Consider the following 12,593-nt stretch of genomic DNA (forward strand, 5'->3'; position numbering starts at 1 on the left):
CTTACCTTTTGGGAGAAGATAGGCGTTTTTTCCCCTTCGTTTCTCCATTCCAGTGGTCCTCCTTTCTCCAGTCGGGCCTTGAGTTGGGAATGTCCCTGAGCTCTCTGAAGGGTCAGGTCTCCGCTCTGGCCATTTTCTTTCAGAGGTCGCTGGCTTTGCTCGGTCCGGTAAGGACCTTCCTACAGGGGGTGGCACATTCGGTCCCTCCGTATGTTCCTCCCCTGCCCCCCTGGGATCTGAAACTGGTTCTGTCTTCCCTCCAGGCAGCTCCTTTTGAGCCCCTGTGGGAAATTTCCCTGAGTCTTCTCATCTGGAAGGTGGTCTTTTTGGTGGCCATCACCTTTATCAGGAGGGTATCGGAACTGGCCGCCCTTTCCTCTAAGGACCCCTTTTTAGTCTTCCACAAGGATAAGGTGGTACTGCGACCAGTCCCTTCTTTTTTTCCCAAGGTGGTCTCCGCCTTCCACCTTAATTAGGACATAGTCCTGCCCTCCTTTTGCCCCTACCCGGCGAACCCCAAGGAGAGTGCTCTCCATTCTCCTAGATGTTATCCGTGCTTTGCGGGTGTACCTGTCGGTTACTGCCCCCTTTCGCCGCTCGGACTCCCTTTTTTCGTGGTTCCTGAGGGGCCTCGTAAGGGTCTGGCGGCTCCAAGGTCACCGTAGCTCGGTGGATTCGGTCGGCTATTGCCATGGCCTATCGGTCCCAGGGTAGGGTTCCCCCGGCTGTAAAATCTGTAACACTACAATAATATGATGCAATTAAAGTGTCACTTTATTTTACAGAAAACATTAAAAGTTCTGATCCAGACATGTATATATTTATAGTTGATTTATCTACAGTATGGTATATACAGTATATATATACTTTTATAGTTTTTGGCCCAGCAGTACCTTCCTCAGAAGTATAATCTGTGGCGTGGAGATGGCGTCTGGGAATGCTCCCCAGACGCCATTTTCACACCACAGATTACACCGCTGAGGAAGGTACTGTTGGGCCAAACCGTCCGATGACCTATACTGTGGATAGATCTACAGGGTGGGACATTTATATGGATACACCTTAATAAAGTGGGAATGGTTGGTGATATTAACTTCCTGTTTGTGGCACATTAGTATATGTGAGGGGGGAAACTTTTCAAGATAGGTGGTGACCATGGCGGCCATTTTGAAGTCGGCCATTTTGAATCCAACTTTTGTTTTTTCAATAGGAAGAGGGTCATGTGACACATCAAAGTTATTGGGAATTTCACAAGAAAAACAATGGTGTGCTTGGTTTTAACGTAACTTTATTCTTTCATGAGTTATTTACAAGTTTCTGACCACTTATAAAATGTGTTCAATGTGCTGCCCATTGTGTTGGATTGTCAATGCAACCCTCTTCTCCCACTCTTCACACACTGATAGCAACACCGCAGGAGAAATGCTAGCACAGGCTTCCAGCATCCGTAGTTTCAGGTGCTGCACATCTCGTATCTTCACACCCATTTTGAAAAGTTTCCCCCCTCACATATACTAATGTGCCACAGGAAGTTAATATCACCAACCATTTGCATTTTATTAAGGTATATCCATATAAATGGCCCACCCTGTACTATATATAAGTGTGTGTGTGTGTGTGTGTGTGTGTGTGTGTGTGTGTGTGTGTATATATATGTATATGTCTGGATCAGAATTTTTTTATGTTTTCTGTCAAATAAAGTGACACTTTAATTGCAGCGTTTCATTGGAGTGTACTGATTTTTCTTTAACTGCTGAATTGACTACCAAGTCTTTTCTCTAGAAGAGTAGTGCAGACCCCATTTTGGTTATATGTCCCCCCTACACACACTTCTTCCCAGTTTTATGTGATCCTTCATCTTCTTCCTCCCTCCTTTTTTCCCGCCAGTTTTCACAGTAAAATTTTACATTTTAAAAATAATAGTTCAGATTCGTTTGGCAGGCGAAATTCATAACAAATCTGATTTGTTTAGAATCGACAAGCTCATCTCTAATGAAAACTCATGTTCAGTATTCCACTCAATCGGGAAAAGACAGTGTATAACAGAGAAACAATACAACCACCACTCAGGGAACCACAATAAGGGGTTGTAGTAATGATGTGGGGACTGTAATAGCACTCCTACTTACTTCATTGTAGGTGGCATATAAAATATTGATTTATCCCCTTCCTAGAAAGCTTTTACCAAGGTGTGCAGTTACGGTAAAAGCAGCAAACGGAAAACATACCGTAATTGCTGCTGAAAAGTGCATAGTATTTTTAGAAATGAGAATTTTAACATATGTTGCATTTGTTTTGTTTTGTTTTTCCAAAATGTTTTCTTAGGTATGACCCCAAAAAATCAAAACAAGAGAACTGAAGCTTATATAGATTATCTCAGCATGTCTGATTGTCCTGTTCCTTCAAAACGAGCAAAAAAAGATACATTAAGAAGAACCTCCACATGAAAAGCTAATGACCCAAAAGGTATTTGTTGAAGTTTATTTTTATTTTATTTAAGTAGTTGTTAATCTTAACACCTTCAGTACCGATCCACTTTTCACCTTAAATTCCAGGCTGTTTTTTTTTTTAATCTGTCATTTTTTGTGATAACTTTGGAAAGCTTTTTCTTATCCAAGCCATTCTGAAATTGGTTTCTCGGGACACATTGTACTTCATGGTAGTGATAAATTTAAGTCAATATGTTTAACCTTTATTTATTAAAGATTTATTTAGAAAAAATCACTATTTTCTAAATATGAATTTCTCTTCTTTTATGGTGCTTTAAGCACCAATTCAGTTATAAAGTGATTTTGAGAGGCTTATATAATGGAAATCACCCATAAATGACCCCATTTTAGAAACTACACCCCTTTAACCCCTTAAGGACTCAGCCCTATTTCACCTTAAGGACTTGGCCATTTTTTGCAAATCTGACCAGTGTCACTTTAAAGGGACACTGACAGGCCCAAAAAGCATATTTAGGGGTATATATGACAGTATAGGTCTTATAAAGGGTATTAGAATCATCTAAGTATCCCCCCTGTCCACCTCATAAATACAGTAAAAAGAAGTTTTATAACCTGCTTTCCTGGCGTTCAATCTGCCCAAGGGGAGGTGCTTCATATCAATTTGCGCCCAGCCAGCCTCGCCACAACTGCCGTTTGAAGCGCCGCCAAGCTAATCAATATTCACTTCGCTGGGCGGCTACTCTGAAGCGCTGTACTAGTGTCCCCGGCCATCTTCAGCACATGCGCCCGGCACCCTCACTGGCCGGGATCGCATCGCGCGTCTGCTTTATGCGCATGCGCTGTGCCCGGCGCATGCGCATAAAGCAGACGCGCGATGCGATCCCGGCCAGTGAGGGTGCCGGGCGCATGCGCTGAAGATGGCCAGTGAATATTGATGAGCTGGGCGGCGCTTCAAACGGCAGTTGTGGCGAGGCTGGCTGGGCGCAAATTGATATGAAGCACCGCCCCTTGGGCAGATTGAACGCCAGGAAAGCAGGTTATAAAACTTATTTTTACTGTGTACCAAAAATTAGGAAAAATTTGCAAATTTCAAAGTTTCAGTTTCTCTACTTCTGTAATATATAGTAATACCCCCAAAAATGTTGATGATTTAACATTCCCCATATGTCTATTTCATGTTTGAATTATTTTGGGAATGATATTTTATTTTTTGGGGATGTTACAAGGCTTAGAAGTTTAGAAGCAAATCTTGAAATTTTTCAGAAATTTACAAAAACACAATTTTTAGGGACCACTACAGGTCTGAAGTCACTTTGCGAGGCTTACATAATAGAAACCGCCCAAAAATGACCTCATTCTATAAACTACACCACTCAAGGTATTCAAAATTCATTTTACAAACTTCGTTAACCCTTTAGGTGTTGCACAAGAGTTATTGGCAAATGGGGATGAAATTTGAGAATTTCATTTTTTTGCCTAATTTTCCATTTTAACCCATTTTTTCCACTAACAAAGCAAGGATTAACAGCCAAACAAGACTGTATATTTATTGCCCTGACTCTGCCGTTTACAGAAATACCCCATACGTGGCCGTAAACTACTGTTCGGCCACACAGCGGGGAGTAGAGTGAAAGGTTCGCCGTATGGTTTTTGGAAGCCAGATTTTGCTGGACTGTTTTTTTGACACCATGTCCCATTTGAAGCCCCCCTGATGCACCCCTAGAGTAGAAACTCCATGAAAGTGACCCCATCTGAGAAACTACACCCCTCAAGGTATTCAAAACTGATTTTACAAACTTTGTTAACCCTTTAGGTGTTGCACAAGATTTAATGGAAAATAGAGATACAATTTCAAAATTTCACTTTTTTGGCAGATTTTCCATTTTAATATTTTTTTTCCAGTTACAAAGCAAGGGTTAACAGCCAAGCAAAACTCATTATTTATGGCCCTGATTCTGTAGTTTACAGAAACACCCCATATGTGGTCGTAAACTGCTGTACGGGCACACGGCAGGGCGCAGAAGGAAAGGAATGCCATAAGGTTTTTGGAAGGCAGATTTTGCTGGACTGTTTTTTTTGACACCATGTCCCATTTGAAGCCCCCCTGTTGCACCCCTAGAGTAGAAACTCTAAAAAAGTGACCCCATTTTAGAAAGTACAGAATAGGGTGGCAGCTTTTGTTGGTACTAGTTTAGGGTACATATGATTTTTGGTTGCTCTATATTACACTTTTTGTGCGGCAAGGTAACAAGAAATAGCTTTTTTGACACTTTTTTTGTTATTTGCAACATTCATCTGACAGGTTAGATCATGTGGTAATTTTATAGAGCAGGTTGTTACGGACGCGGCGATACCTAATATGTATACAATTTTTTTTTATTTATGTACGTTTTATACAATAACTTCATTTTTAAAACCCCAAAAATGTTTTGGGTCTCCATAGTCTAAGAGTCATATTTTTTTCAGTTTTTGGGCGATTGTCTTGAGTAGGGTCTCATTTTTTGCGGGATGAGATGACGGTTTGATTGGCACTATTTTGGGGTGCATATGACTTTTTGATCGCTTGCTATTACACTTTTTGTGACGTAAGATGACAAAAAATTGCTTTTTTTACACCGTTTTTATTTTTTACGGTGGTCACCTGAGGGGTTAGGTCATGTGATATTTTTATAGAGCCGGTCGATACGGACGCGGCGATACCTAATATGTATACTTTATTTTTATTTATGTAAGTTTTACCCAATGATTTCATTTTTGAAACAAAAAAAATCATGTTTTAGTGTTTCCATAGTCTAAAAGCCATAGTTTTTTCAGTTTTTGGGCGATTATCTTGAGTAGGGTCTCATTTTTTGCGGGATGAGATGACGGTTTGATTGGTACTATTTTGGCGTACATGCGACTTTTTGATCACTTTTACTACCTTTTTTGGGAAGTAAGGTGGGCAAAATTTCAATTTTCTCTAATAGTTTTTATTTTTTTATTTTTATGGCGTTCACCGTGCAGGGAAAGTAACATGACCGTTTTATAGATCAGGTCATTATGGACGCGGCGATACCTAATATGTGTAGTGTATTTTACTTTTTTAATTTTTATTCAGTGATAAATGTTTTTTTTATCTTAACTTTTTTCACTTTTTTTAAATTTTTTTTGACCCAGACCCACTTGGTTCTTGAAGATCCAGTGGGTCTGATGTCTGTATAATGCAGTACAGTACAATATGTTGCCATGGGAACCTTCCCCGTCTGCCACAACTTCGCAGACGGGGAAGGGTAAGCACATGGCTGAGGGGGGCTGTCGGGGGGCTCTCTCCCTCTCCATCAGTTAACCTTTTCCATACGGACCGCGGTATGGAAAGGGTTAAACGGCTGACATCTGCACAGATGTCAGCCTTTTATACCAGGGTGTCAGCAATGTGCTGACACCCTGGTATACCCACTTGAAGCCAACAAATTTTCAAGGGGAGGCGGGCGGGGGATCGCGATCCCGCCTCCCGCAACCGCCCGCCTTCCGGACCGCGGGCATCAGAAACTGCAAAAAGCGCAGCAAACCGCAGGTCTGAATTGACCTGCGGTTTGCTGCGATTGCCGACACGGGGGGGTCACATGACCCCCCGTCACTGTGACAGGATGCTGGCTGAATGATTTCAGCCGGCATCCTGTTCAGATTAACCCCTGGGGCGCCGGAATCTTTAATAGGTGTTCCACACAAGAATTAAAGGAAAATGGAGGTGATATTTCAAAGGTGTTTTTGTTTTTTGTTAATCAATGTTTTTCTTGCAACACAGCAATGATTAACAGCAAAATAAACCTGAATGTACATTAGTCTGATTCTGCAGTTTACAAAAATACCCCATACAGTATGTGGTGGTAATTTGCTGTAGGGGCACATGGCAGTGGTCAGAATGAAAGGAGCACCATATGGTTTTTGGAGACAGATTTTGCTAGAATGGTTTTTGGGCACCATTATGTATTTGAAGAGACCCTGACGTACCCCCTACAATGGAAACCCTCAAAAAGTGACCCCATTTTGGAAACTACACACCTCAAAGAATATATTAAAAGGTGTTCTGAGCACTTTGACCCCATAAGCGGAACACTTACTGTTGAAATGAAAAGTTTCATTTCTTCCAATAAAATGTTGCTTTAGCCCAAAATTTTTCATTTTCACAAGTGGTAACATGAGAAAAAGCACCCCATAATTTGTTACCTATTTTCTCCTGAATACGGCAACACCCCAAATGTGGTAATAAATTGCTGTGGGGGCATATAGCAGGACTCAGAAAGGAATGAGCGCCATATGGCTTTTGCAATGCAGGTTGTGATGGATTGTTTTACGGGTACCATTGGTTTTTATTTTTTGAGTGATTGTCTTATGTGGGGGTTCATTTTTTGCAGGATAAGGTGACATTTTCATTTGGTACCATTTTGGCGTATATGTAATTTTTGATCACTTGGTATTATACTTTTTGTGAGGCAAGGTGACAAAAATGTCTGTTTTTACAATATATATATATATATATATATATATATATATACACTACGTGCAGAATTATTAGGCAAATTAGTATTTTGACCACATCATCCTCTTTATGCATGTTGTCTTACTCCAAGCTGTATAGGCTCGAAAGCCTACTACCAATTAAGCATATTAGGTGATGTGCATCTCTGTAATGAGAAGGGGTGTGGTCTAATGACATCAACACCCTATATCAGGTGTGCATAATTATTAGGCAACTTCCTTTCCTTTGGCAAAATGGGTCAAAAGAAGGACTTGACAGGCTCAGAAAAGTCAAAAATAGTGAGATATCTTGCAGAGGGATGCAGCACTCTTAAAATTGCAAAGCTTCTGAAGCGTGATCATCGAACAATCAAGCGTTTCATTCAAAATAGTCAACAGGGTCGCAAGAAGCGTGTGGAAAAACCAAGGCGCAAAATAACTGCCCATGAACTGAGAAAAGTCAAGCGTGCAGCTGCCAAGATGCCACTTGCCACCAGTTTGGCCATATTTCAGAGCTGCAACACCACTGGAGTGCCCAAAAGCACAAGGTGTGCAATACTCAGAGACATGGCCAAGGTAAGAAAGGCTGAAAGACGACCACCACTGAACAAGACACACAAGCTGAAACGTCAAGACTGGGCCAAGAAATATCTCAAGACTGATTTTTCTAAGGTTTTATGGACTGATGAAATGAGAGTGAGTCTTGATGGGCCAGATGGCTGGATTGGTAAAGGGCAGAGAGCTCCAGTCCGACTCAGACGCCAGCAAGGTGGAGGTGGAGTACTGGTTTGGGCTGGTATCATCAAAGATGAGCTTGTGGGGCCTTTTTGGGTTGAGGATGGAGTCAAACTCAACTCCCAGTCCTACTGCCAGTTTCTGGAAGACACCTTCTTCAAGCAGTGGTACAGGAAGAAGTCTGCAAGGTAAGAAAAACATGATTTTCATGCAGGACAATGCTCCATCACACGCGTCCAAGTACTCCACAACGTGGCTGGCAAGAAAGGGTATAAAAGAAGAAAATCTAATGACATGGCCTCCTTGTTCACCTGATCTGAACCCCATTGAGAACCTGTGGTCCATCATCAAATGTGAGATTTACAAGGAGGGAAAACAGTACACCTCTCTGAACAGTGTCTGGGAGGCTGTGGTTGCTGCTGCACGCAATGTTGATGGTGAACAGATCAAAACACTGACAGAATCCATGGATGGCAGGCTTTTGAGTGTCCTTGCAAAGAAAGGTGGCTATATTGGTCACTGATTTGTTTTTGTTTTGTAGTAAGGATTTGTTTTGTTTAGGATAGTATAAATACCCCCCAAATGACCACATTTTAGAAAGAAGACACCCCAAAGTATTCGCGGAGGGGCATGGTGAGTTCATGTATGATTTTTTTTTCACAAGTTAGCGGAAAATGACACTTTCTGAGGAAAAAAATTTAATAAATAAAGTTTCCATTTCTGCTAACGTCTGGCAAAAAAAATAAAATCTCCCACAGACTCACTGTGCCCCTCAGTGAATACCTTGGGGTGTCTACTTACGAAATTGGGTCATTTGTGGGGTGTGTTTACTGTTCTGGCATTTTGAGCAGGGCTAAATTGTCAGCAACCCTGTAAAGCCTAAAGGTACTCATTGGACTTTCGGCCCCTTTACGAACCTAGGCTCCAAAAAAGTGTCACACATGTGGTATCGCCGTACTCAGGAGAAGTAGGGCAATGTGTTTTGGGGTGTATTTTTACATATACCCATGCTGGGTGAGAGAAATATCTCTGTAAATTGACAACTTTACATTTTTTTATACAAAAAGTTGTCATTTACAGAGATATTTCACACACAGTATGGGTATATGTAAAAATAAACCCCAAAACACATTGCCCTACTTCTTCTGAGTACTGCGATACCACATGTGTGACACTTTTTTGCAGCCTAGAAGTAGGGCAATGTGTTTTGGGGTGTATTTTTACATATACCCATACTGTGTGTGAGAAATATCTCTGTAAATGACAACTTTTAAAAAAAAATGTATACAAAGTTGTCAATTTACAGAGATATTTCTCTCACCCAGCATGGGTGTATGTAAAAATACACCCCAAAACACATTGCCCTACTTCTCCTGAGTACGGCGATACCACGTGTGACACTTTTTTGCAGCCAAGATGCGCAAAGGGGCCCAAATTCCAATGAGTACCTTTAGGATTTCACAGGGCATTTTTAAAGGGCTTCTGTCACCCCATTAAACCGTTTTTTTTTTTTTTTCTTTACTAATAATCCCTACACTGCGATCTCATCATACATAAGGTAATTAATGATTTTCGTTCAGTAGAATTTGTTAAAAATCGATTTTTGAAATATGTAAATTACCTTGCTACCAGCAAGTAGGGCGGCTACTTGCTGGTAGCAGCCGCGTCCTCCGATGGTAATGACGCCCCCTCTGCTGGTAGCAAGGTAATTTACATATTTCAAAAATCGATTTTTAACAAATTCTACTGAACGAAAATCATTAATTACCTTATGTATGATGAGACCGCAGTGTAGGGATTATTAGTAAAGAAAAAAAAAAAAAACGGTTTAATGGGGTGACAGAAGCCCTTTAAGCATTTGGATTCCGTGAGGGGTATGGTGAGTTCATGTAAGATTTTATTTTTTGTCACAAGTTAGTGGAATATGAGACTTTGTAAGAAAAAACAAAATAAAATCTATTTCCGCGAACTTGTGCCCCAAAAAAAATCTTCTATGAACTCGCCCTGGCCCTCAAAAGTTATCTTTATAGTGCCGCAGCGATTTTACAGTGTTTTTGCAGTGATCAGGAAAAAAAAATGCGTAGATGCGTGAAGGAGGAATAACCCGACCGCCCGCAGGACGCATCCCTGCGTTAGGCGGTTGGGAGGTGGTTATTGAAGCATTTTCTGAAAGCCATATTTTTATTTTTCTGCCGATCGTCTTGTGTATGGGCAGGAAGAGTTGATGTTTGTAGCGGTGCCGATGACTAGCATAAGGAGTCCCCTCCCTCTGAAACCACTTAGATGCTGTGGTCACTACTGACTGCGTCATCTAAAGGATTTAAACGGCCGGGATCTGTGCTTCATCTATTGATCTGATCTAAATGTGCAGTTTTGAACTCGGAGGTCACATGGGCAGGCAGGTACCCAAATAAACTGAGGTCTGCAGGGTTTACTGGAGCAGCAGTGCTGGAACTGCAGGGGATTTGTAAGATTTGTTCCTTTGGTATCTAATGGAAATTCCTTCCCCCTTGCACATTTTTTTTTTTCCTGACCTTGGAAACTCCTTTAATGTTTATTTCACTTCTTACCCCCCTCCTCTCTGTCTTTACAGATTAGAGCCGAAATGGAAATTTGACTACGTTTTGAAGAGAGACAGTTTTAGGAAAAATGCTAGACCTGTTTCTGACATCTGTTTCAGCTGGCAACTTTGTAATATAAACTATTCAGTATTTTTGTAGAAAAGATCTAGAAACAGATTTCTTTTTTTTTGTATAGATTGTTTTGTAAATCTGATGCCTTACATTGCAAGTGGCTAGCATCTATGGAAAGTCAGTATGTATGCAGTGAAAAAATTAATTCTGGTCATGCTGGTATACTGTGTACAAAAGACTTTTCTGTATTGAAGTTTTTACTTTGCCTGTTCTAATCTGCTATTAAAAGGTTATGCAGGAATTGATAAAAGGTAAAGTACATATCTAGAATTTGTGAAAGCAAGAAATAAATTCAACTTGCCCATACTTTTATTACAGAAGATATTTTATTATGTTATAATTTAGCAATTACATATTTATACTACATTACAATATGCCACTAACAGTGATGTCTACTGTTTTTTGTTGGTGGCAATATTGAAAAAAAAAATACATTTATTTTTGTAATACTATCACATATAGTATTTCTGTACCAATTCATTGGTTATAAGTCAGAGCAACTGGACTCATTCAGACGGTCGTGAATGTTTTGCGGTCTGCAAATTGCGGTTCTGCAAAACACGGATACCGGCTGTGTGCCTCTCACATTTTGTACAACGCACAGGGCTAGCGCTTTATAGAAATGCCTATTCTTGTCCACTATTGTGGACAATAATAGGACAAGCTCTATATTATTTGCGGGGCCGTGGAACGGAACTACGGATGCGGACAGCATTTTAATAACGAGTCCGCACCAGTTCCTCAGAATTGCGGAACAGATACGGACCTGTACATACGGCCATCTGAATTAGCCCTTATACACAGGCATCTTATGGAGTCTCACTGCACTGCTCTGTGTAAGGGAAACTTTGACAGATCAATGACACACAACTGCTGTTCCCTTACACTGCAGGGTCTCCATGTTTTCCTAGTATCTGTAGTAGATATGCATGTGAAAACAGACTTAGGCCGAATGCACACGGCCGTGAGCGGTCCGTGGTGACACTGGCTTGATTCCTGCTGAGAGCAGGAGCGCACAGCGTCATTGGTTGCTATGACGCTGTGCGCTTCCTGCTGCCGCTGCAGTACAGTAATACACTGGTATGATCTATACCAGTGCACTACTGTACTGCAGCAGCAGCAGCAGGAAGCGCACGGCGTCATAGCAACCAATGATGCCATGCGCTCCTGCTCTCAGCAGGAATCCAGTCCATGTCACCACGGACCGCTCACGGCCGTGTGCATTCGGCCTTAAAGTCATAGGACACCATTGTTTCCTCTGTCTTTAAAGAAAAAATACCAGTCCAGTTGCTCTGACTTATTATTGCTGATATACCATTACGTGGATGAATGAAAACCTTCACATTTTCTGTATCTGTGCATTTATTATTTTAGATAATGTTGGTTAAGCACAAGTATTTAAAAGTTTTGTTTAAAACTCTCAGGTTTTGTTCTGTTTCAGTTCCTGACTCTTGTTTCTTTGTCTTATTTTACATTATTTAGGTTATTAATAGTAAACTAGCAAAACAAGAAATGCTGCATCTCTACTCATTTGGTAGAAAAAGATGTCTTAATTTTCAAAGACAATTATTATTAAATTAAATCTTTTTTAAGTTTTGGAAATAATTTTGAATAATAAAATGTTATGACATGAAGTGGATTTTTTTTAAAAATTAAAATGATTGTCAAACTTTTGATTTTATTTCGATACCATAAAATAGTATTGCGATACTCGATACCATTTGATACCACACCCAAAAAAAAAAAATCACCAAAAAAAAGCGTGCATTCCGCATTTTATGGTACGTCCGGCCCATAGTCAAACAGTCCGATCCTATTTTTGGGGGGGACAAGGTGACCGAAAAAATATCGAATCGCGCGTTTTTGTTTTTTTGGGGCGTGGCCATATGTAATATGTGTATTTATTTATTTACTTATATATTTTATATGTAAAATTGGTAAAGAGGGTGATTTAAACTTAATATTTTGGTGTTTGTTTTTTTAAACTTTTTTATTTTATTTAATAACTATTTCCCTCCTTAGGGGGTAGAACCTGGGATCTTTTCATCCCTTGTTCTATTCACCCTAATAGAGATCTATTACAATCTCCCTGCTGCCCTGTGCATAGTACACACAGCAGCAGGGAGCTTACCACGGCAGCAAGGGCTTCAGTAGCTTCCTGGATGCCATGGTAACTGATCGGAGCCCCATGATTACACTGCTGGGGCTCCGATCAGAA

General features: G+C 40.6%; 1 protein-coding gene across 1 annotated transcript in view; it reads left to right on the top strand.

Moving 5' to 3' along the window:
* SMCHD1 (structural maintenance of chromosomes flexible hinge domain containing 1) overlaps positions 1 to 11,399 on the top strand; it is a 359,476-nt gene extending 348,077 nt beyond the window's left edge. Inside the window, exons 47-48 of the mRNA XM_044293563.1 lie at positions 2,326 to 2,466; positions 10,276 to 11,399. Of these exons, the coding sequence (XP_044149498.1) occupies positions 2,326 to 2,447 (122 nt within the window). The 3' untranslated portion in view covers positions 2,448 to 2,466; positions 10,276 to 11,399. The remainder of the gene's footprint in view (positions 1 to 2,325; positions 2,467 to 10,275) is intronic.
* Positions 11,400 to 12,593: the final 1,194 nt, after the last annotated feature.

This window comes from Bufo gargarizans, chromosome 5 (assembly GCF_014858855.1).
Source record: "Bufo gargarizans isolate SCDJY-AF-19 chromosome 5, ASM1485885v1, whole genome shotgun sequence".
NCBI lineage: Eukaryota > Metazoa > Chordata > Amphibia > Anura > Bufonidae > Bufo > Bufo gargarizans.